Raw genomic sequence first — 25188 nt, forward strand, 5'->3', positions numbered from 1 at the left:
GGATTCTGGTTTAGAGCATATACAGTGTCATGGAGAACCTTGTCCTAGCCCCACCAGGTATTGCCACATATCTGGCACTATAATCAAGTCTTCAAAAATCCATTCCACTGTTTTATTAAGCTAGGTGCGTCAGGATGATGTGGAACTTGGTAAGATCAGTGTTCATGAGCATGAGCATATTGCGACACTTCATGTGCTATGAAGTGAGTTCCCTGATCAGAACAATGCTGTGTGGAATCTCATGGTGATATGTAAGGCATTCTGTAAGTCCATGGATGGCTGTTTTTGTATAAACATTGCATTCAGGGAAGCAAATCCATATCTGGACAAAGTGTTTATTCCAGTAAGAACAGTAAAGAGCAGTTTTGGTAAGAAGGTAGGAGAATGAAAGTTTGTGATCCAAGAGAAGAGTTTCAGAGTTAAGGATTAAAGAGGACTAAGGAGAGGATATGGCTGGGGTTATTGTTTGAAGGTAATTTTATTGGAATAAATGAGTCAAGAAATTGTGAGGCTAGAGTGTTGTATGGGTGATTCTTGCTTTTTTGTCTAGAATATTGACAAGAAAACAAATGTTTTAATGTGGGAAAGTAACCTTTGTTGTCAAATCACAGTGGTACAGATGAGAAGCAAGTCATCCAAATCAGTGCTTCTCAAACTGTCTGTGGTGAAAACCAGTTTTAAAAAAAACGTTTTTCCAATGCGTTATGGACCACTACTTTTATAACAAAATAAAAATGACTTATCAAAAAATGAAACGAAGAAATATATAGACATGCAAGATTCAAGCAAACATTCTTTTAATGAGTTCAAAGCCATAAAGTTTGCTCTGTGAAATTCCTATAAAATGTTTAATTGCTTCTTCTGAATTTTAGTACTAGCTTCATGGCAGTATCAGTTTCGGACCACTACTAGCCCGTGGGCCACACATTATGAATGGATAACAGAAATTTCAAAAGTGAAAAGGTTGTTTACTGAAGGATTAGTGGACTGGAAATGACAGTTGAGAACGAGGAAAAAATACATGTCCGTTTTTTCTGCCTCTGAAGTAACAGTATATGAAAGAAGAGTACACTGTACTAGAGAGGGTGTAGATGAAAGTGTCACTGGAAGTGAGGTGGTTTTTTATTGAGCTGAGGAAATAAAGGGATTAAGCTTAAGAATGTATGGAAGTATCTTGGCAATGAAAAAGTACTTCCAAAGTCCATAATGCCAAAAGTACAAGGAGGGTAGGTAAGAGAAAGAGCTAAGCCAGAAGCGAATTCAAGTTTTAGTTGACTTTAGGGAGCTGAATATAATGTAGACTTATTTTTCACTGAGATTGCTCTTAAGTTAATCACTGTTAAATAGTTTGGATGATGTTCCTGGCTTTGCATATGCATATTAATAAAACAGTTTCAAGAACATTTAAACATTTTTTTTAAATAGGTGAAATGGGGAATTCCCTGGTGGTCCAGTGGTTAGGACCCTGTGCTTCCACTGCACGGGGCATGGGTTTGATCCCTGGTTGGGGAACTAATATCCTGCAAGCCACATGGCGTGGCCAAATAAATAAATAAAAATAGGTGAAATGATTGACTCCATTGAAAAACTAGGAAGTGTCCTGAGAATTGTCCCAAGTTTCCAAAGCATTACTTATAGTAGTCACTAAATCAGTCCACAAGTATTTACTGGTTTCCTATGGAGAACACTAGTTATATTTACATATTCAAAGATAATTAGTCTTATCTCTCAAACAGAATAACTTTTATATAATTTTCAACTTGTTGATACTTTTCTTTATCACACAATTTTTTAGTTTTTATCCTGTTGTAATCTTAGAAGTTGGAGTGGCTTCTGTTAGGATTTAACAACGTTTGGACAACACACATTATAAAAGAAGAAAATTAAGAATGAGCACTTAAGTAATTGACAGCTCTATTGAGATTACAACATTTATAATAGCAAACAAAGTTTTCAAACCAAGAGGAGGAGGCATCTGTGATTCCACGAATACGATAACTGAAAAAAGAGCTTAATAAAAACTATTAAACTGTGGCTATCATCCGGTGCATACTAATACTATTTCCTGAACTCTGCCTTGTGTTTTACAATAGTATAAGAAGCATCTCTATTATTTTGTGCAATAACTGCCAACTTAGCATTTAGGTTATACTGTTGTTTGTTTGTGGATTTGGAGAAAATCCATTGAAGTTTTACTTAAGAACCAATTCATTACAATGGTATTATTTACTGAATTTTGTTTTCCTGACCATTAGCTACCTACAAGGTTCAGTATTACAAGGTTATAACTGTACAAAAAGGATCACAGTACCATATCCTAGTGGTGGCATTAGCCAGAGAAGTAAAGTCATCATGTTAGAAATAAATGCCTTTGCAGCACTGAAGAGATTATAGAAATTGAATAAGCTAGATTAGATCTTTTATGTAGTAATTTTATAGTTATCTTTATTTTAATTATTTCAGTTATAAAATATTGTTATACTATTCATTATTTCTGGTTATTCCTATTAAACTAGAAATGCAGTACTTTTCTGATATAATTCATAACAAAACAAAAATTCAAAGCAGTTCTAGAGTTTTTATTATTGAAATTGAAGAAGTGTTATTAACTTTGAATTGTAACTTTTTCTAATTAATTAATTTATTTATTTATTGGCTGCGTTGGGTCTTCGTTGCTGTGTGTGGGCTTTCTCTAGTTGTGGCGAGCGGGGGCTACTCTTTGTTGCAGTGAGCAGGCTTCTCATTATGGTGGCTTCTCTTGTTGCGGAGCACGGGCTCTAGGCACGTGGGCTTCAGTAGTTGTGGCTGGTGAGCTCTGTAGTTGTGGCTCACGGGCTCCAGAACGCAGGCTCAGTAGTTGTGGTGCAGGGGCTTAGCTGCTCCACGGCATGTGGGATCTTCCTGGACCAGGGCTCGAACCCGTGTCCCCTGCATTGGCAGGTGGATTCTTAACCACTGTGCCACCAGGGAAGTCCCTGTAACTTTTAATTTAATGACTAGAATTGTAATCTCAAATCTATTTAAGATTTTAGGTGATCATCCTAAAACACCTGGAAAGTACAAACCAACTCTTCTTAAATTTTATATAAACACATTTCTAATTCAATTTTAATGTATTAAGTAATTATGAATCCATATAATTAATAATTATTGACATAATTAACAATTCATACATTAGATGTGAGATATAATAGCCTCGGTGTTAGATTGCCATTTTCTTTTTATTAGACCTGAAGGCTACCCCAGCAGATTGAGATCCTGAGAAGCTGTGGGTATGGTGGGAGGGGTGCCTCTTCCCAGCACAGCAGATACTACTGAAATCAAGGGACTCTGTGGCTTTTATTTTTCTCCCTTCTTCATTTTTTGGGCAACATGTTTAGATTACTCCCTTGGATTTATCAGCCTACTCTTCCCTTTTTAAACTCCCAGAACAATGTGCCATAATACACAGCCAGTTAGAATACACAGCCAGAGAATTAAGATGCTGGGCAAGAGAGCTCAGAGAGGGGTAGGTTGAATGGACAAATGATAAGTTAGTTTTGGCTTACTTTTTTATTCAGGGAAGTATTACTTGCATTTTTAATCTCTTAGTTTCTTATGTTATTAACAGCTCAAGTGTTGGTAATCATTTCTAGATATGTTCTAATTAAAATCCAGAAAAGGTAATTTCATAACTCTCCACTTCAGTAATCACATTTGTCTCTCATTTCAGCCCTTACTGCCTTCCTTTGTTTTCAGTTGATTTTTTATAGTGATGTGCTTTGATTCCCTTCTGATTTCCTTTTGTGTATATTCTGTAAATATTTTCTTTGTGGTTACACATAAAATATCCTAAAAGTTATAACAATCTGTTTTAAACTGATAACTTTAATCACATAAAAAACTATACTCCTTTAAAGCTCTAGTCCCCCACTTTATGTTATTGTTGTCACAGATTACATCTTTATATATTATGTACTCATTAACATAGATTTCTAAGTATCCTATGCTTTTGTCTTTAAATCCTATAAAAGAATAAAAAGTGGGGTGACAAACCAAAATTACAGTAATAAAGATTTTTTATATTTGTGTACTTAACCTTTACTGGATAACTTTTATATTTTCATATGGCTTTTAGCTATTCTGTACTGTCCTTTCATTTGAACTCTAAGGACTCTCTTTAGCATTTTTTGTTAGAGCAGGTTTAATGTTAATGAACTTTCTCAGGTTTTGTTTATCTGAGAATATCTTAATTTTGCCCTCATTTTTGAAGGATGTTTTTGCCAGATATGAAATCCTCATTTGACAGGGTTGTTTGTTTGTTTGTTTCATTCAGCAATTTAAATATATCATCCCACTACCTTCTAGCCTGCAAAGTGTCTCCTGAGAAATCAATTGATATTTTATTGAGGATTCCTTGTATATGAACAGTTGCATTTCTCTTGCTGCTTCCAAGATTATCTGTCTTTGACTTTCAACAGTTTGATTATAATGTATCTTGGTACAAGTCTCTATATTTATCCTACTTGGAGTTAGTTGAGTTTTGTGTATTTTTATATCCTGTGTTTCCTCAAGTTTGGGAAGTTTTCAGCCACTATTTCTTTAAATAAGCTCTCTATCCCCTTTCTCTCTCTCTTCACTTTCTTTGAATTTCATAATGTGTATATTACTCCGCTTGATAGAACCATAAGTCCCTCAGGCTCTGTTTACTTTTCTTTATTATTTTTTCTTTTTTCCTCAGACACTATAATTTCAAATTATCTTTGTTCAGGTTTACTGATTCTTTTTGCTTGTTTGAGTCTGCTGTTGAACCACCCTAGTGAATTTTTCAATTCAGGTATTGTGTTTTCCAGCCCCAAATATCTGTTAGGTTCTTTTTAAAAATAATTCTTTTATTTTGTTTATATCCTCATTTTGTTCATGTGTTGTTTTCCTGATACTGTTTAGTTTTCTGTTCATGTTCTCCTTTAGCTCATTGATCATACTTAAGACAGTGGTTTAAACTCTTTGTCCAGTAAGTTTGAGACCTGTGTTTCTTTAAGATTGGTTTCTGTGGATTTATTTTGTTCTTTCAGATAGTCTGTGATTCCCTGTTTCTTTGTATACCTTCTGATTTTTTTGTTGAAAATTGGGCATTTGAAATAATACCCACATCTCACATTCTCTGTAGACTGGCTCTGTGCAGAAGACTTTCACTAATCAGCCTGCTCTGATGACTGAAGGTCCTCTTGAGCCTTTTCTGGAGATGTATCTTCCCTGGGCCCATGTGTGCACTTTTATTCCAATTCTTCTGTATACTTGTCTGCTTTTAAATGTTTTATTTCTCTTAGAGTCTCACACTTGCTTCTTCACAAAGCCTTTGGTATGTATTGTAGTCCTCTGCTAATAATCTCTTGACTCCAGACAGCACGGCTCTACAGTTCTCCCATAGCTCTCAATCACTGCGGCATTCACTACAGCTTTTGGCAACCTCCAACCTAATATGCAAACCATGCCATCGTTCCCATAAGTACTTCCGTTCAGGAAAGACAGAAACAAGTGCCTGGGGCAGCCCCTAGACAGACCAGTATGTTGGAAACAAGTGCCTCTCTTTTGTTCCATCCAAAGGAGGAACTGAAAATTGGGCAGCCTCCTCCCAGCTGACATCACTATGGTGTGCCATGGAGACAGTCCAGGAGGAGCAAGTAAAAATGCTGCATATTTTCCTACCAATTTGAAGAGTGTCAAATTGGTTGGGGGTTTATTTGGTTGCTGCTGATCCTTAATTGTTCTCTAGAATTCCCACAAAGCTTTAGTCCATATGCTGTTTACTTTTTTTTCCATTGGGGAGCTAGGGCCTGGAGCTTGTTTGTCCACCATCTTGCAGGTGTCATTCTCCTCATTGTGGTTTTGATTTACATTTCCCTAATGGCTAATGATGCTGACTGCCTTTTGTGCTTATTGGCCATTTGTTTATGTACTTTAGAGAAATGTCTGTTCTGGTCCTTTGCCCTTTGTTTGGTTATGTTGTTCTTTTTATTATTGAGTAGTAAGAGTCCTTTATATGTTGTAGATACAAGGTTGTTTTTTTTTAAATCAGATGTATCATTTATGAAATATTTTTCCCTTTCTGTGGGTAATCTTTTCACTTCTTAATGATGTCATATGCAACACAGAAGTTTTTCAGTGTGATGAAGTCCCATTTATCTTTTTTCTTTTGTCACTTGAAGGCTTAGAAAGTTATGCCAAAGCCAACATCACTAAGATTTACTCCTGTTTTTTCCTAAGATTTTTATGGTTTTATTTCTTACATTTAGATCTGTTATCAAATTTAAGTTAATTTTCCTGTATGTCCTAAGAAAGTTGTCTAACTTCATTCTTTTGCTTGTGATACTCTTGATTTTTGACCAAGGCATCAGGTCAGTCCATTGGAGAAAGGTATGTATTTACAACAAATAGTGGTGGAACAGCTGGGTGTCAGTATAGAATTAAAAGGAAACTTGACTCTTCCCTCACACCATACTCAAAAATATAAAGTCAAGGTGGATTATAGACCTAAACAAGAAAGCTTAAACTAAACCTTAAAGATGTTGTAAGAAACCATGGGTAAATATCTTTATTACCTTGAGGTAGGCAAGGATTTCAGAAAGGACAGAAATAGCTCCAACCATAACAAAAAATTTGACTTTAACAAAATTAAAACTAATGCTTGTCAAAAGCCAACTTTAAGAACATGAAAAGGTAAGCCATAACCTAGGAGAAAATATTTGCAATTCACGTATCTGACACAGGACTTGCATTAAGTATATTTAAATAATTCCCACAAATTGATAATAAAAAGAAACAACCCAAGAAAAAAATTGGCCAAAGACTGGAAAAAAACTTCACAAATATCCGATGAACACATGAAAAGATTACTATAACTTGTGAACAGGGAAACACAAATTTAAATGTGATACCATATCACATGCACTGTGGCATCTGAAATTAAAAAGACCAACAACAGCAAATGTTGGCGAGGATGTGCAGCAACTGAAACTCTGATCCATTGCTAATGGGAATGTAAAATGGTACAACTGGATTTGAAAACTGCTTGACAGTTTCTTATACACTTGAGCAATATCTACTTCATGACCTAGCAATTCCATTTTTAGGTATTTACCCAAGGAAAATGAAAACATATACATGCTGTAGGAATTTTAGAACAATGTTTATAGGAGCTCTTTCATAATATCCAAATACCAAAAACAACTCAACTGTCATTTCTTTAGTGGGAATATGGACAAATTATGGTATATTCATACAGTAGAATATTATTTTGCCTGAAAAGAATGAACCACTCATGCACAGAAAAACATAGATGAATCTCAAATACATATGTTGATTGAAAGAAGTCAAAGGATTACAACTTAAAGGTTTCATTGTTTTTTTTGAAGTTAAAGAACAAGTGAAATAATTCATGAAATTACAAATCAGAACAATGGTAGCCTATGGCTATGAGGGCAGATTGGAAGCACCAAGTCCTTTCTGATGTGATGGAAATATTATATATCATCATCAAAACATTTTGCATATTTCTGTATTTAAAAATTAGTTATTTTTATTTAAGTATAATGTTTTCAGATTTCTATATTCTTATGCTGCATTTATGCTTATTAATACAGTATATGATAGCCTAAATATTGTCTAGTGGCACATGCCTATAATTTTACAAGGAAATTAATATGAAAAGATAAGATTTCTTTAAACAAAATTCACATCATTTATTTATTAAGCATGCATTATATAGCTTCAGCGAACTACATGCTGGATTTGTCCCTGGGATTGTAGGTGGATGTGACCAAGAATGCTAAGCAGGTGGTTGCAGATGGGAACATAAAGGAAGGGCAGTGAGCCCATGGAAGCAAGGAGGGAATGGTATTCCTCAGGAGGGCTTCCCAGTGGAAAGATGGGGTCTGGTGCTGTGTGGGTAAATCGTATATATACAAACACTTGTGCAAAGGCATGAAAGTTGAAAGGAATGTTCATATTTTGGGGACTGTGGATAATTTATCATGTCTGAACTAGACCAAGTGTGTAATTAAGGAGGAATGAGAAAATATGAAATGGGTCTGGCTCATGAAACGCCACTGTCATTCTCCAAAACTTAATTTTAATTCTGTAAGCAGTGGGAGAACCAATAAAGGATATCAAGATAGGGTAGGTAGGAGTTAGTGTGATCAGAGTTGTATTTTAGAAATAGCTTTCTAGAGTATTTATTAGCTCTGAGATGCAACCTGAAAACACGTGCACATACACATACACACACACATTCTTTTTTAAAATTCCCCTGATGATATTGTTTTGCAGCCAGCTTTGAGAACTACCAAAATAGAGGGTAGTTTGGAAGGGCTTCAAACTGAAGCCATGACACTTGCCAGTTAATGAGAAACTTAGAGGCTGAATGAAAGGTATGACATAGGGGATAGAGAATAAAGCATGTTGAAGGACTAGGACTTACTCCAACTTTAGGATAAAGATAGGAGGAAGCTTAAAATGATTTTCAAGTTTAGCAAGGATGATTGGGTAAATGCCATTTATAAGCAGGGAATACAGTAATGCAGTAAATACATATTTAATATCACCTGTGTTTTAGGTACCTTGCTATGGGCTCTACCTTCTTGGAGTTTGCAGTTTATATGAAGGAAAAATAGATATTTTGGACATTTTCATGTGAAGACCTGATGATATCAGGTCTATTTGTATATGCATACATAAATACACATATAAATATATGTATGTATAAATGTATGTGTGTTTTTGTATATGCATATATATTTGTTAACATACTAATATAGGGGTGAAAATGTGTGTGTGTATATATATGTATGCATATATATGTATGTAGCTTTTATAAAGGCCTTCATTTCAAAGAAAATACTTCCATTAATAAAATAATAGCAATTTTTTGTTTTATATTCCTAAAAAGAACATTATGATTTCAGATACTATGTTAGCCATAGAATGTGTAATTAAAAGGTGCGAAATAATTGCCAAGGTGGTTTTTATTAATTTAGCTTAGACTTGATTAGGTCTGAATGAGAACTGACTTAAATGTAGTAATCCTGTATACTGGCTAGTTCATATTCCACTCTGATCTATGTTATGTACTTCCTTATATCAGATTTATGTACTACTTTAAAAATTAACTATCTCTGAATGCTCAAAGTTCAAATTTTAAAATGTCATCATCAACTTTTTCTGTAGCTCTAGCTATTTCCATTGCTTTTACTATTTTCCTATGTGTGTTCATTATAAATGTTGTTGATAAACAATTATTCTGCCTGAATTTGAATCCTACTTATTAGTTGCATGACTTTAAAGAAGGTATGTATTACTCTCTGCTTCTGCTTCCTTCTCTGCCAAACAGGATAATATCTAATTCATAGGGTCCACATGAAGATTGACTGATTTAATACATGTAAAGTTCTTAGAACAGGGCCTGGCACATACTAATTTCTCACTAAGAGTCGATTGACTATCATTAATCACATGTGTTAACCTTTATTTTGAAACAGAGATGTAAACCATGATTTTTTAAGTGAACAGCTTTTTTATGAATACTAATGTAATAATCTTAAACAGTATTACAAAAATGGTATTTTAATAGCATAGCATACTAAACAAATACCTACATACATGTTGACACCTTTTTAAATAATTGTCATGTTTACTAATAATACTTTTACTATGTGATTTAAAATGTTTCTTTAATCTTTTTTGAACAATTTAATTGTTTAAAATGAATATTAATTACTGTCTTTGTTATTAAATCCTTAGTTATTTACTTTCATATGGTGTTTTCAAAATGGTATATGTAAACATAATTAAGATATCATATATATAAATATGTAGAAGTGTTTTATTTTCTGGCATGTTGCCTGGTAAGTGGTGGTATAATATTGCCTAGTGCATGCTCGATGAGTGTTTACTAAATAATTTATGTTTTGTCTGTGTGTACATGTGCATGCACACTCACACGTGTGTGTATCAGCTGTAGCATATGTGTTTTCAGAGACTCATTCACATAATTATTGTTTTTCTTTTTTAATCTTTGGTTTTTTTAAACCTCAGTATTGTATAAATTATTCATTTAACCAAGTTGTTGATACTTTGCCAGGGCTTTGAAGAAACAAGTTACCATTTTGAATTTGGAAGCTCTTTATTCCAAGTTATTGTAATGTGAGAAAAACATTCTATTTATTTTTTTTAAATCTAAAATCAAGTGATTTTTTAAAATTCTTCTAAACGAAAGGGAAAAAACTTACTTATATAATCCTAAGTGCTTCCAACCGTCTGCAGTTCAAAGTACATAATTTACATTGACACCAAAGTTTAGTTTCTGTTTTGACTGGAAGAGTCTGGTGTTATTTTTTGTCTGCAAAGGAAAGAGTTGTATAGCATCCAAGTGGGAAGATGTTTGATTGTAACGCAGTCAACATGATTTGTGACTGAAAGGAGATTGTACAGGAGGAGAAACAACAGCTGTTAAAAACCTAGACAATATTAGAGAGAACTTTTTGTTAAAACTTTTTTTTTTTTTTGCCACCCTGTGTGGCTTGCGGGATCTTAATTCCCCAACCAGGGTTTGAACCCAGGCCCTCAGCACTGAAAGTGCAGAGTCCTAACCACTGGACCACCAGGGAATTCCCTCTTTTTGTTAAAAACTTAAGGCATGTTAATCTTTCAGGAAGTAAACATAAAGTAAAACAGAATCATAACAATATATTTTCTGCTTGATAAAATTCTTCAGAATTCACAATAATGAGTAAAAGGAAATTACTGATGAAAACAGATCTTATAGCAAATATGGGTCAAATCCTTTAATAAAAATTTGCCATTAAATTTTGATATATTTTATGTGTTTAGCTCACTCGTACTGTAGAATTAGTTTTGTTTGTTTGCAGAGGCAAATTTAATTCTTTTCTTCTTATTAGTGATCTTACAGAGCACAGAATCATGAACCTATGTGATGTTTTCACCCTGCTACAACAACTATCCATTTTTTTTATCTATATGCCCCACTCATTTACTCCTCATTATTATCTTGCAGGGAATCCCAGACATAATGTCCTTTTTATCTATAACTTTTATTGTGTATCTCTTAAAGATGTGGACAGTTGTTTAAAACATAACTACAGTACCATTATCATACCAAAAATATTAACAGTTCTTTAATACTGTGAAATATCCAATGAGTTTTCAAATTCCAATGATCTCATAAACATCCTAACGTTTTCTCTTTGTTTTGAACCTGTATCTAAATAAGAATCACACATTGCAAATGATTGAATTGATTCTTAAGCCTTTTTAAAATTTATAGATTCCCTTCTGTCTCTTTTTTCCCTTGGAATTTATTTTTTTAAACAAAGTATGTCAATTGTAGCACTTCCCAGTTTATTCATTGCATCTCTGTAGTATCATTTAACATGTTCCTCTCTTCTGTCTTTTGTAAGTATGGTGATTTGATCTAGAGGCTTGATCAGATGTAGATTAGTTTTTATTAGCAAGACTATTTTACATGTGGTTTGTGTTGTTTCATCTGGAAACATATGTCAGTTTGTGAAAAAACTATATTGTTAACAGATCTCAGTGCCTAGATCTCTTAGTATATTAATCTAATGTTCAGATTGTCTTGTCTTTAGCTAGTGGGGGAGTTTTTCAGTTTAGTTCATGAGTCCTTTGTGAGTTTCTTTGGTATTTCCTTAGTTTTGATAGTTAATACAAAACTTCCGCCAAGAACATATGTTCTTGGATCACATTGTACATTTCTTGTCCTAGACTTGTGGTCAACAATATATCCATGAAGTTCTTTATTTTTAGTAACAAATGGTACTTGGAACCCACAGTGTGGGTGCTAAGGGTACTCATTGCTCCTGGGTCTCCTATTGTTTCTAGGCTTTTTCAGTGGACAAACTAAACACACACACACACATTTTTTAAAGGTAAAACTTTGTATCTTCATATTTATACTTCCAACTCAAGTTCTGAACTAAAGTGTTCTTAGTTAACTTGTTTTTTATCTGTATGTTTTGTCTTTTATGGTGAGAATCCTAGTTCTCAAGGACACTGACACTATACAGGTAGAATTTACTTAAATTCAATTTGAGTATTAAAAATTTTTAAGTATAAAAAATATGAAAAATAAAACCTCCTAGGTCTTAATTCACACATTAGAACTTTTAAGAACATTAATGTTTGGCAGAATATGAGCACAGAAGATATTGTGTTATTTTTAATTGTGTCAGTTTAAAACGAAGCCATCTGAAACTATAGAATAAATTATATATTACTTAATTTAGGGACATTCTTCTTCCATAGCATTTGTCTTGTTTCTTTTCATTCATTAAATTATGGAAAATCATTTAACATCTGAACGTGTGGCACTTTGGGACACTTTGCCACGTTGAGTGGTCCCTGGGCCTTATCTTCTGTCCCTCTTGTACTGCATGGCCATGGAAACTGAGCCCAACTATGCAATGTAGATAAATGTCCTCATCACAAAAATAGCTTTATTAAGCTATATTTATCTCTTGGTTACAGTATTTCATATAAAAATTGGCCCGCGAGTACCCTCCCCCCCATATTTTCAGAAGGAATGAAAGAGAAAATCTGTGAAGATTAAAAATTAAGAGGAAACCAAAAAAAAAAAAAAAGGAAACCTAAAGAGTTACAAACATATCAGTTAACTAGGAATATAAGACCAGAAATAGATCCCAAGGGCTAGGAACTTGGATTTTATTGCCCTTAAAAGGAATGATGATGGGACCACTTGAGGTGGGAACTGAATGGAGACCCTTGCATGTATATCCAGAACCATAGAAAGAACAACTCTTTAGTATAAGGGAATCTAGGAAAAATAGACAACTTACTGGTTTAGGAAAGGGACAAGGAAATTTGTCTTTGGTCATGACTGAGCAAAGGGGGACAATTATACTGAGAAATCAAAGGGCTGGACACTAAATATAATAACCATCATGGTGAGGATTCACAAACTAAGACATTAGCATAAAAACCTGTCCTAGGGACTTCCCTGGTGGTTAAGAACCCACCTGCCAATGCAGGGGACATGGGTTCAAGCCCCAGTTTGGGAAAATCCCACATGCTGCAAAGCAACTAAGCCCATGCGCCACAACTACTGAGCTTGCACTCTAGAGCCCATGAGCCACAACTACTGAGCCTGTGAGCCACAACTACTGAAGCCCACACACCTAGAGCCCGTGCTCCACAACAAGAGAAGTCACCGCAGTGAGAAGCCTGTGCACCGCAATGAGTAGCCCCCACTCGCTGCAACTAGAGTGTGTGCCCTCGCACAGCAACGAAGACCCAATGCAGCCATAAATAAATAAATAAATAAATAAAATTTTTTACAAAAAAACCCAAAAACCTGTCTTAGATGAATGAAAACTTTGGATCACCCCCACAAGAAGCAAATGCAAAACCAGTCTGGGCAATTCTTCCACACACAGGTTAATATAAAACTTCTACCAAAACAGGATTCTCCACATAAGAAAACAGTCCACTGTGAGACACAATTAAAAGAGACCATCAACAATTTGAGATAATAGGAAAATATGAAAGAGTATAAAATATGTGTATTTAAACAGAGAAATCATTAAGTAATACATATAAAAAAGAGCCCTGTGAAAAAAAGATGGACAGAATTGAAAAAGAATACAAGGAAATATCTAGAAGTGAAAACACTAGTCATTGAAATTAAAAGGTAAGTGAACAGAGGAAGAGATAGACACGGCTGAAGATAGAATCAGGAATCTCAGTTGATTAATGATAGATGCTCAGAATTCACACACATACTGAGAGATTTAAAATATGAAATAGAGATTAAAATATACGAAAGGAGGGACTTCCCTGGTGGCGCAGTGGTTAAGAATCCGCCTGCCAATGCAGGGGACGTGGGTTCGAGCCCTGGTCTGGGAAGATCCCACATGCCACGGAGCAACTAAGCCCGTGTGCCAGAACTACTGAGCCTGCACTCTAGAGCCTGAGCCATAACTACTGAAGTCCGCGCACCCAGAGCCCTGCTCTGCAACAAGAGAAGCCACTGCAATGAGAAGCCTGCATACTACAACGAAGGGTAGCCCCCGCTCACCGCAACTAGAGAAAGCCCGTGCACAGCAACAAAGACCCAACACAGCCAAAAATAAATATAAAAAAAAATAAAAAATAAAGATATGAAAGGAAGATGAGTAAATCTAATACATGACCTATAAGAGTTTCAAAATGTGAACTAGGTAACATATCAAAATATAATAGCTGTTAGTTTTCCAGGTTTGGAAGCATAGAAAGTATCCAGAAGATTAAAATAAATCCACCTCTTGACATATTGTAGAATTGAAGAACTCCAAAGTTAAACTACAGAAGATTTTAAAGCAACCATTGAGAAAAGACAAACCTATAAAAGAATGGTTATCAGACTAATAGTGACTTCACATTAGCAGCAATAGATGCCAGACTGCAATGGAACAGTATCTTCAAAGTGCTGAAGATGCAACTTTTGTCATAACTGTTATATCCAGTAAAGAGTGTCACGAGAACAAAATAATCACATTTTTAGGCAGAATGTCTCACTGAGAGATCTTTTAAAAGCTGTGCCTCTGAAAAGAGGAACTTGAACCCAGAAGGAAAGCTAAGATGGTTTGATAGGGGACTTCTACCAATTCTTATAAGAATAGATAATTTTATATAAACTGTTTCCAAAAATAAAACACTTTTTGTGAGACTAATCCAACCTTGATAACAAAACTGGAAAGGATAGCACAAAAAAGGAAAAATACAGGTCAGTCTTACTTAGGAACATACCAGCAATCTGATATATAAAATATTTGTAAACCAAATTAAGGTATCTATTTTTCCTACACATATACACATATTCAAATGGATGTAACCAGTGATATCTAACAAAATTCATCTAAATGATTATATGATAGAAGCATTCCTTTTAAAGTCAGGAACAAGAAGAGAAGAATGACCACCACTTAAAGGGAATTTGGGGAGCTACATCTTCTAAAATACATCCAAAGTCTGACTGCTGCTGTCTACCTCCACTGCTCCCTACCATCCTAGTCTGAGCCATCTCATCTCTCTCCTGGACTCAGTAACCTCTCAGCTAGATTTCCTGCTTCTGCCCTGGTCTTCCTGTAGTCTATTCCTAACATAGCAGGAAGAGCGAACCTATATTAATATGAGGCAAATCATGGTGCTTCGTTATTCCAAACCCTCCAGCAACTTTCCCACTCAGAGTAAAATCCATGGTCTGTAAGATCTCAAGGCTCTTCTCATCTCATCTCCCAGTATTCTTCCCTTGCTTACTTCATTCCTGCTATTCTTCCCCCTGTTAATACTCAAGCATACCAGGCAAGCTTCCACTTCAGAGCCTTTCACTTATTGTTCCTTTTGCTTGAACCACTGCTTCCAAAGAGCTGAAGACTTACTGCTTTGTCTTCTCAGTGTCTTTATTCAAATATTGTTTACTCAACTTAAAATTTCTCGTATTTAAAGTTACAAAAGATTTCCGTACCTACTCTTTTGGTACTCCATATGTTTCTAATCTGTTTCTCTCCATAACATTTTCACCTTCTATCATATTATGTATTTCATTTATTTATTTTATTGTCTCTTTTCCCATCTAGAATATGAGTTCCATGGGGACAGAGATTTTTATCTATTTTGTTAAATGCTGTATCCACCACCACTTATAATTATGCCTAGCACAGAGTAAGTGCTTAACAAATACTGGTTGAATGAAAATGCACTTCAAAATAGGGGTTCCTTGAGGGAGAAAACGATGGCAATGAGATTGAGTGAAGGAAAAATTTGTGATGAAGTTCTAATATTTTATATTTTAGAAATCTGAAAGAATTACAGCAAATTTATTTTCATTTAGTAAATACTAGTGATCAGTACAACAGTTTCTGTTGTATTATTCCCTGTCTTTTTTTAATATTTAAATGACAATTAAATTTTAAAATTTTAAATATAAAGATGTATAGAGACTAAATTGGTGACAATGTCAAGAAAATTTGAGATGTAAATTAAAGGATAGGATCTTTATCTACTTTACAAATATTATGTAAAATCATAAAGTGACAATAATTAATAGATTGTAGCACTTGGTAATGAAAAAACAGTTCTATCTCTTTGCTTCAGAATAAATTTCAGGGACTTCCCTGGTTGTCCAGCAGTGAAGACTCCACGCTCCCAATGCAGGGTGCCTGGGTTTGATCCCTGGTCAGGGAACTAGATCCAACATGCATGCTGCAACTAAGAGCCTGCATGCTGCAACTAAAGATCCCACGTGCTGCAACTAAGACACAGCACAGCCAAATAAATATTCAAAATAAATTTCAAGGTTAAAGAGTTTGGTTAAAAAAACAAACTAGGAAAAATTATACAGAATATGCAATTTCGGGAATATGTATAAGTCACAAACATGTATTTGACAAGAGCATTTGTGTATGGTTTTATTCAGTTCAAAGTTATTGTTGGCTTGCCACAGCTTGATTCCCAGGTCAGTGTTAAATTTAAACTTCATGAAGAAATGAAAATAAATTCAACATTTATTTCTTGAGCAAGAGTGAGTGAATTTTTCTGTGTGTATCATGTAGAAAGAAAGAAGTTTCTATCTTTGGATCATTTCTGATTTACTTGGAAACACAAAAAAATAGGTGGTCAACAACTCGTGACCATGCTTTCTCACTTGACCCCTGATATTTCTATCTTCAGTCTTTCTCTCCTATATTCTTCCTCTTTCTCCTCTTTCAGCTTATAAAATTATGTATGCAAAATAAGCCCAACTTAGATGTCATCTGCTCCATGAAACATTTTTTTACTCCCACAGCCAAAATTATCTACCCCACCTTTGTAACCTTATAGGTCATATTTAGTCATTCTAAATACTTAGTATATAATCGTTTGTATTAAAATTAATTGAAAATGTAGATGATTATTCTAATTGAGAATATGTCTAGTAGATTGTAATGCTTCTATGTCTTATTCATTTTCATGCCTCATGATTTGTGTCTTCACTAAACACATTTGTATTTTGATTGCATTTGTGACCAGGTACTTTAATTGTTACAAACTAAAATGGGACAAATACAAATATGTAAATCATGTGTCCCCTCCAAATAAAGTCCAAATGATGTCATCTCACAAAGGTTTTAGGCACATAATTTTAAAAAATGTCATTGGTATGTAAACATCACTACGTATATAATTTAAGTGAATATCGGGAGTTTGATAAGACTTTTTCTTTTAAAAGAATTTGTGTATTACTCAAGGTTGGGAAATACTGATACAGATTGCAGAGTAATATTGAGGTCAGAGGCAGAAATCATCATTAGAGTACTAAAAAATGCCAGTTTGGATTATGACTGCATCTTGATTTTGTATCATAATAATGATTTTTAATTCATTATGACAGTTAACCATTTGTCAGGTAATGTAGAAGTAACTTTGTCTAGATCTTGAATCAGTATGTGTACTTACTTATCGGTTGTTAAATATCCTAATTTAAAAATAGATAAATTAAGGAGTGATTTTTTAATATTTTACTGAACAATAGATTTAGTACTTTATTCCTTTGCCAATAACCCTTGTATCTTCATATGGTCCTGATATACAGCATATCAGTTTATATTCTGTACAATTATTGTGTAAAATGTTTGCTATATTTATATTAAGATTTTGTTTTCAAATGGCATGACATTTCAATGATTTTTTTGAACATAGATGCTTCTATTAGCCCATTTATGCTTTTGTTAATAATTTCTTTTTTACTTACATTTTTATATATTACCAGTAGGTCAAAATGTCATATCACGTCTTTGTTATCCCTTGTTTTACTTAAAAGTAAGGTTTAGTCAAAATAGGAATTAAAAACACTTGTTTCCTTAGTTGTTTCCTAGTCATGTAGCACTCTGGCTGTTATTTTTTTCTCTACTCAACTGTTTCTTTAGATATTTCTAAAAATCTGAAAAATCTCATATATATTTTTATTTTTAAAAATTAATAAGTCATCACAAATATCATATTGTAGTTTATTTAGAACCTATTGTGATTTTTAGAAGTATACTTTTATTCAGCCAGCAGATACATAGTGAAAGCCATTTGGCTAATGAAGAAAATAATTTTAAATATAGTTTGATCTTAATTTTATAAGAAATAAGTATTTTTCTAATTTATATGGTAGTATTTAGATTAATAAAAGTCAAACTGAAAATTACAATTGAATTTGCCAGAGTATTATAAACTATATTATTTTGTTCATATTCAGCATTACTTTTAACTTACTATTCTTATTGCAAAGGATACTCTGTCTTTTAGAGAATACAATGGTATTATTTACATTAATTCATGTGGGCTGTTGAAAAAAATGCTATAACTCCTTTACTTAATGGGATTCTTCCCCTGTGGCAGTGCAAACGGCTAGAGCAGGAGCTTCATCATCTGAAAGAGCAGAACCAGACTTCAGCAAACAACGTGAGACATCTGACTGCTGAAAACAATCAAGAACGTGCTCTGAAGGTAAATCTCCATTCCTTCTTGCAGGCAAATTAAGGTTGTAAGCCCTTGGTGCCAGCTTTCTGTGCTGCATATATCAGTTGTGTACATTTCAGCAGAAGTGAGCTGTGGTGTTTGCCAACAACCCGTTCTTTAAACACAGATACAGCACCCTTCTGTTATGGTATTATTTTATTTCGTGTATGTGTACATGAAAACAACATATTTTCTGAGTTTCAAGTGGTGGTATAATAATAACTTCAGGTATATGTTCATTCTGTTTCTGGTTTCAAAATATGTTGTTACCTTTTGTAGTTAATAAAAAGTGGCCACCCTGAAAGAAAAAAAATTAAATAATGGGCTTTTTCTTTGCATCCATATTTATTACAATAATTTTCTAAATGACTTGTAATATTAGTAACGCACAGAACTGACACGCCTTGAAAGGTATGTGAATATGTTTGGGAATTGAAAGAGTACTTAAAATGTTACTTACATCAAAAAAAGAGGAAGAAAATATATTCTACTAGAACTTGTAACAAGTAAAGAGTACATATCATGACAAAAGTTCTGTTTCATTTTAATATAGATCCTGTAATCATGAAAAAGGACATTATTTCAATTCTACTAATTATCTTTTTTTCTTAAGATACTTTTCATTCTCTTCTTTTGTCTTTGCCCCAGTTCCTAGCATAGTGCCTGTGACATAGTAGGGGTCCCTGCCCTCAAGGTGCTTACGTTCTCATTAAGGGGTTAAAAATAAAACATAACATATCCACAGGAAACATAAAAGATTCATCATTGTTGTTATTGTACAGTTAAAAAAAGATGTGCTATCAAGAGGATTGTATTGTACTTTGTTGTCTTAAATTCGTTTTTTGCTGCAGATTATGAAAAAATATGTCATTAGCAGGGTAAATCATTAAGCCAGAATCATCTACCGATATTGAGAAAAATGGTGACATTTTGATGTGGAAATAATTTTAACCTGTTTATAAAGTGTGAGATATGGTTTAAGTCAGATTTTTCTACAAAATGTATTTAGCTTCATTTTGAAATTCTCAGTGGTGGGTGTGTAATAACTTTGCTATTATTCTTTAATGCACTTTCTCTTTATTTCTCTTGAATTTATATATAGACCAGAACAATAAATGGGAAAGAAAAGAATTGCTGTGATTATTTTTCAGTTACCCTGAGGAATTTACTGTTGTATGAGTAAAATTAAGTATATAATTATTTAGATGTATATTTGAAAATCAAAAGTAATGTAATCTTTTAAAGACAGCTTCCATTATGAGTGCTAATTTATTACCAGCATTAGGGGACAGATATTATGTGCTCTATATGTTATGGCTATTACTATTTAAAATAGAACCTAAAATAAAAATTCTAGGTTAAGTTACATAATAATTGCATAGTCTTTATTCTGGCATTTTTGGTTGTGTATTTATGTTAAATTGAATTAAGTGGCAGCTGCTATTTATGAAGAGAAAAAGATGCATATTTCTAAGAGATTATTAAAATTAGAAGGCAAACTGTAGACCAAAAGAAACCTGGAAGTTCAAAACAAAATAAAAATAAACCTCCGTAAAATAGAAATCTCTATAAACTGTAGACTATATAATTTAATATATAAACAAAGCTACATTTTTATTCCTGACAAATACACTACGTTAAAATATTTCTAGTTGCTCATCTTTTTGTGCAAAAGTCTCAGATTTTTCTGTTCTTTTAATCCTTCATAACTTCATTGATCAACTAAACCAACTTAAATTTTTTGTAGAATAAGAAGTCATTTTTAAAAACTCTCATCAATTCAGTCTTTTTAAAGCCCCTGTGTTGGATCATTTTTTAGTTATTTTGTGCCATAATTCCTCATGGAGAAACCTTAAGTTTATTATAAAAATTAGGTCATTTATAATATATCTGCTTTATTCTGAATCATTTTCTAAAAATCTTACCTTTCAGGGACTTTATTCTTTTTTGGGGGGGGGGGACTTTATTCTTTATTTAGTTCTTTTATTATTGCACTTCTTGCCTTTAAGTTGCCGTATAAGATATGGATAATAATAAGTTTACTACCAAGCTATTTGGTGAACAAACTGTCTCCTTTCTGAGCAGTATGCTTATCTCTTACAATGCATTTATAAGTGTCATTTTTTTAATTTGTTAACTGATTTAATATTTATTTAGTATTAGATGAGTTTTAGAAAGAATACTTAAAGAGAGTCACTGTCTCTAGGAGCTTTCAGTCTGCCAATAATATTTCTAGTATTTTAACATAAGTAGTACTATTATTAGTATCAGTAATAAAAGTAATATAAATAAATAAATAAATTTGAATAGGATGAGAGCTGAAAATTTTATATTTTATTTCATCGTATTATGCTATAATTCCTAAAGGAAACAGTCCTAGATATAGGTTTGGAAAAAAATCTAAGCTAATGATCATACATTGCATAGAACTTTCCAAAGTGATGACTATTGCAAATACATGATTATCATACGTGGATATACTTTTAAGTAATCTAGTGCTATTTGAATAATAATGTCTTTGTTTATTCTAATAACCAAGAAATTCTTTCTAAATTAATTTTTATGATAGAGCATAAAATTAGACTTTTGGTGATCACTTATATGCATTATTTTTGAAGTAGCATGGAATATATACTAGATAAATTTGCTAGCATGACACTTTCCCTACTTTTATAATATTTGCAATTTTCTCTAATAATAAATAGAACACAGTGGTACATATAGGATGAGGGGCTGAATTTATACTGATACTAATCTATACCCTGAGAGTTACTTAAATTAAAAAGACAGACTATTTTCTCTTTTAAAATAAATTTTATCCACTTATATTAAGAAATTTGTTTCTTGGTGAACACAATTTTGAACATTTAATGATTTTAAAGTAAATGTAGAATAGCCATAAATATGCAGGCATTAGATTTAATAAGAAATGTCATATCAAGTGCCTTTCTTTCCTCTTTTATTTATTTACCTTCCTTATCACACATCTTTAACCTCCTACAATTGGCCTTCAACACTGTAATTCCATTGAAAGACATTCTTTCTTAAATTATAGGTGACCTCTGGTGGTTAAACCTTTAAGACTTATCATTTCATATCCTTCTCAATAACCCAGTCAGCCTAAGAGGAACACATTTCAATCTTGTTGGCCCCTGCCTTTATGAAATTCTTTCTTGTAGTTCTTTATTTCTATATCCTCATCATTTTTCTTTTCTTTGGTCGTTATTCTTTAGCTGGTGCCTCTTTTTCTACCAATTCCTAAGTATAAATGTTCCCCTGGGTTATGTGATTATTCCCTTAATTTTTCTTTCTGAAAAAACCCTCAAACTTTATTATTTTAGAGCAGTTTTAGCTTCACGGCAAAATCGAGCAAACTACAGAGCTCCCTCATATTCCGTGCCCCATACATCCACATGCCTTTAGCATCCAGTGCAAGAGTTGTACATTTGTTACAATACGTGAATCTACATCAGTGTAACCCAAAGTCCATAGTTTACATTAGGGCTCACTCTTAGTGTTGTACATTCTGTGGGTTTTGAGAAATATAAATGACAAGTATGTACCATTATAGTATCATACAGAAGAGTTTCACCTAAAAATCCTTTGTGTTCCACCTATTTATCCCTCCTTCCCCCCAACATGTACCAGCGATTGATCTTTTTACTGTGTCCATAGTTTTGCCTTTTCCAGAATGTCATGTAGTAGTTCTTTTCAGATTGGTTTCTTTCACTTAGTAATATGCATTTAAAGTTCATCCATATCTTCTGATGGCTTTATACTTCATTCTTTTTAGCATTGAATAATATTCCATTGTCTGAATGTACCACAGTTTATTTATTCACCCCCCTAATGAAGGACCTCTTGGTTGCTTCCAAATTTTGGCAATTATGAATAAAGCTGCTGTAAGCATCCACATGCAGGTTTTTCTGTGGACATAAGTTTTTCAACTCATTGGGGTAAATACCAAGAACTATGATTGCTGAATCGTATGGTAAGAGTATGTTTAGTTTGGTGAGGAACCACCAAACTGTCTTCCAAAATGGCTATGCCATTTTGCCTTCCCACCAGTAATGAATGACAGTTTCTGTTACTCCGTATTCTTGCCAGCATTTGGTGTTTTGTTTATTGTAGGGTTGTCTCTTCTAATTTCATCCGTTCCTATGACATCATCTATCATTTATATCCTAACAGATGCTTTGTCTGCCTTTCCACTTGGATATCTTAGTGACTCCTTAACCTCAATAAACTTAAAACCAAATCCCTAATTCGACTTCCTAAGCCCTCTCTTCAACCTAGGAAGAAGTCAGGACCTGAGCCAAACACTATTGACTGTATAACTTAACATTTATTCTTAGTTATAGTCTCCTTTGTTTACCTTGACAGCTTTATTGAAGCTGGAAAAGTTAAACACTTTCTGAGCCTTTCTTTTTGCCAATGAGACATAAGAGGAATTCTGCAGCAGGGGTGGGAGAAGAAGGAGGGGTGTCTCTGGATAAGTTTTTGTTTTCCTGACATGACAGATGCAGCCCGCACTGTTTCTTCCCTTCTTATTACCTTGAACACTTACTTGCTGCCTGGAACAGCAGCAGCAATTTTATAGCTATGAAGCAAACATCAAGAGAAGCTGGCCTTTAACACCATTGAGCCCTTTAGCCAGTGAGCCACTTTGAGAACTTTAAGCAACTATACCCTGACTTATTTTTCTGGTGACATAATGCCCTATATTTTAAATTATTCTCAACAGTTTTCTATTTACTTCCAAATTGATCAGTTAACATCTATTAATTAATGGCACTACCATACTCCTAGACATGTAGGCTAATATAATTGACATAATCTTCATATCCTTTCAAGCTTTCACCTACTACAAAGTGATAGAGTATCCAGTCCTGTCAATTCTGCAACAGTGATTTGTCTCCTTTGTATTATCATACCTCTACCCTACATCAAGTTCATGATCTAGATGGTAATAGTACCCTCCTAACTAACTTTTTTGTCCTCAGTTTCTCACCTTTGTAATCAGTTGTCACACTTCCATTAGCTGTCATTCTAAAACACAGGTGACACTTTTCTACCCCAAAACCTTTACTAAGTCTAACATTTTCATCAGTATAAGAAAACAGAGCTATCGTAAATAACTTTCCTGATAAGAACAATAAAAAGGAAGGCTATTATTTTAAGAATATTTTACATTATTGAGACGATAAGGAATCTGAAAAGGCCACTAAAATAAAATAGAAATAGAAAAAAAAATAAAAACATGGGAAATAAGTGATTGCATGAAGCCATCTTGCATCTTATATTTGTTGTCTCTTTTCCTGATGGGAATAAATGCTCCATGAGGTCAGGGATTTTTGTTTACTTCATATACCTCTGTATCTACTGATGGTATTAAAAATACTTGACAGGCAATAAGTCACAAATATGACCAATCATAACAGATGGCCAAATGTTAACAATTTGTATAGCTATATCTTTGTGTACCAGCTGAAACTAGCTATAGATGTATCTCCTGCAAATCCCTATAGCAGCCATTGAATAAATATCTGTTGAGTGAATTAATACCACATGTACAATTTAGTATCCCGCTTTCCCTGCTTAGCACTTCATAAGTATTATCCAGTACATTTATTCTATAAATATCACCTTAATATATTACATAATTGCAATCCACAAATGTACCATGATTTTCTTAAATCTTCCCTTAATGTTAAATATTTAGGTTGCTCGCAATTTTGCACTCTTATAAACACTGCTGTGAAAAATATTTTCGTGTAAATATTTAATCACATTTAGCAAACAAAAATTTTATTATTTTTCAAATTTTTATTTTTGATAAAGCACATGTTTTTGAAAATGAATGATTACATAAGGGTTTTAATAAAAACATTGTAATCAGCACCCTCATCTTACCTCTCCTGGTTTCTGCTCCAGAAAAGAAATCACTTTCAACTCTTAGCAGTTTATTCTGTATCTATACTATATTTCTAAATGAAAAGCTTATACTATTTCTTGATATTTCCTTTTTAGTTATTATTAATTGACTTTCTACTATGAAGATAAGGATTTACCTTTCTCATCTTTTTGTTAGATCAGTGTTTAGTATTTACATTATTATTATAATATTCATAGATGACTATATAGTGAAGTACCAGCGTATGTTGGTTTATTGTGCTTTGCTTAATTGCACTTTGCAGATATTATATTTTTTTTACAAATTGAAGATTGTGGCAACCCTGTGTTGTCAGATGATGGTAGCATTTTTTAGCAATAAAGTATTTTTAAATTAAAATCTGTACATTTTTTAGACATAATGCTATTGCACACCTAGTAGACTACAGTATAGTATAAACATAACTTTTATATGCCCTGGGAAACCAAAAAATTCATGTGACTCGCTTTATTGCGATATTCATTTTATTGCAGTGGTCTGGAACCGAACCCACATTATCGCTGATGTATGCTTATATTACTCAGCAATAAAAAGGAACAGTTTATTGATACATACAACGACTTGGATGGGTCTCAAGGGCATTATGCTAAATGAGAAAAGCCAATCTCTAACGGTTCTGTTCATATGATTCTACTTATATAACAGTCTCAAAGTAACAAAATCATTGTGATAGAGAACAG

The 25188-nt window shown here is 33.4% G+C and overlaps 1 protein-coding gene across 12 annotated transcripts in view; it reads left to right on the forward strand.

Annotated features, from left to right (window-relative positions):
- MIPOL1 (mirror-image polydactyly 1) overlaps nucleotides 1-25188 on the forward strand; it is a 303329-nt gene that overhangs the window by 130631 nt on the left and 147510 nt on the right. For 10 of the 12 annotated variants that reach the window (XM_059914121.1, XM_059914120.1, XM_059914123.1 and 7 more), the window contains one exon: nucleotides 18436-18543. The exons of the other annotated variants lie outside the window; for them this stretch is intronic. In XM_059914121.1, coding sequence (XP_059770104.1) covers nucleotides 18436-18543 — 108 coding nt within the window. The remainder of the gene's footprint in view (nucleotides 1-18435; nucleotides 18544-25188) is intronic. 12 annotated transcript variants of the gene reach the window in all.

Source organism: Balaenoptera ricei, chromosome 2 (genome assembly GCF_028023285.1).
Source record: "Balaenoptera ricei isolate mBalRic1 chromosome 2, mBalRic1.hap2, whole genome shotgun sequence".
Lineage (NCBI taxonomy): Eukaryota > Metazoa > Chordata > Mammalia > Artiodactyla > Balaenopteridae > Balaenoptera > Balaenoptera ricei.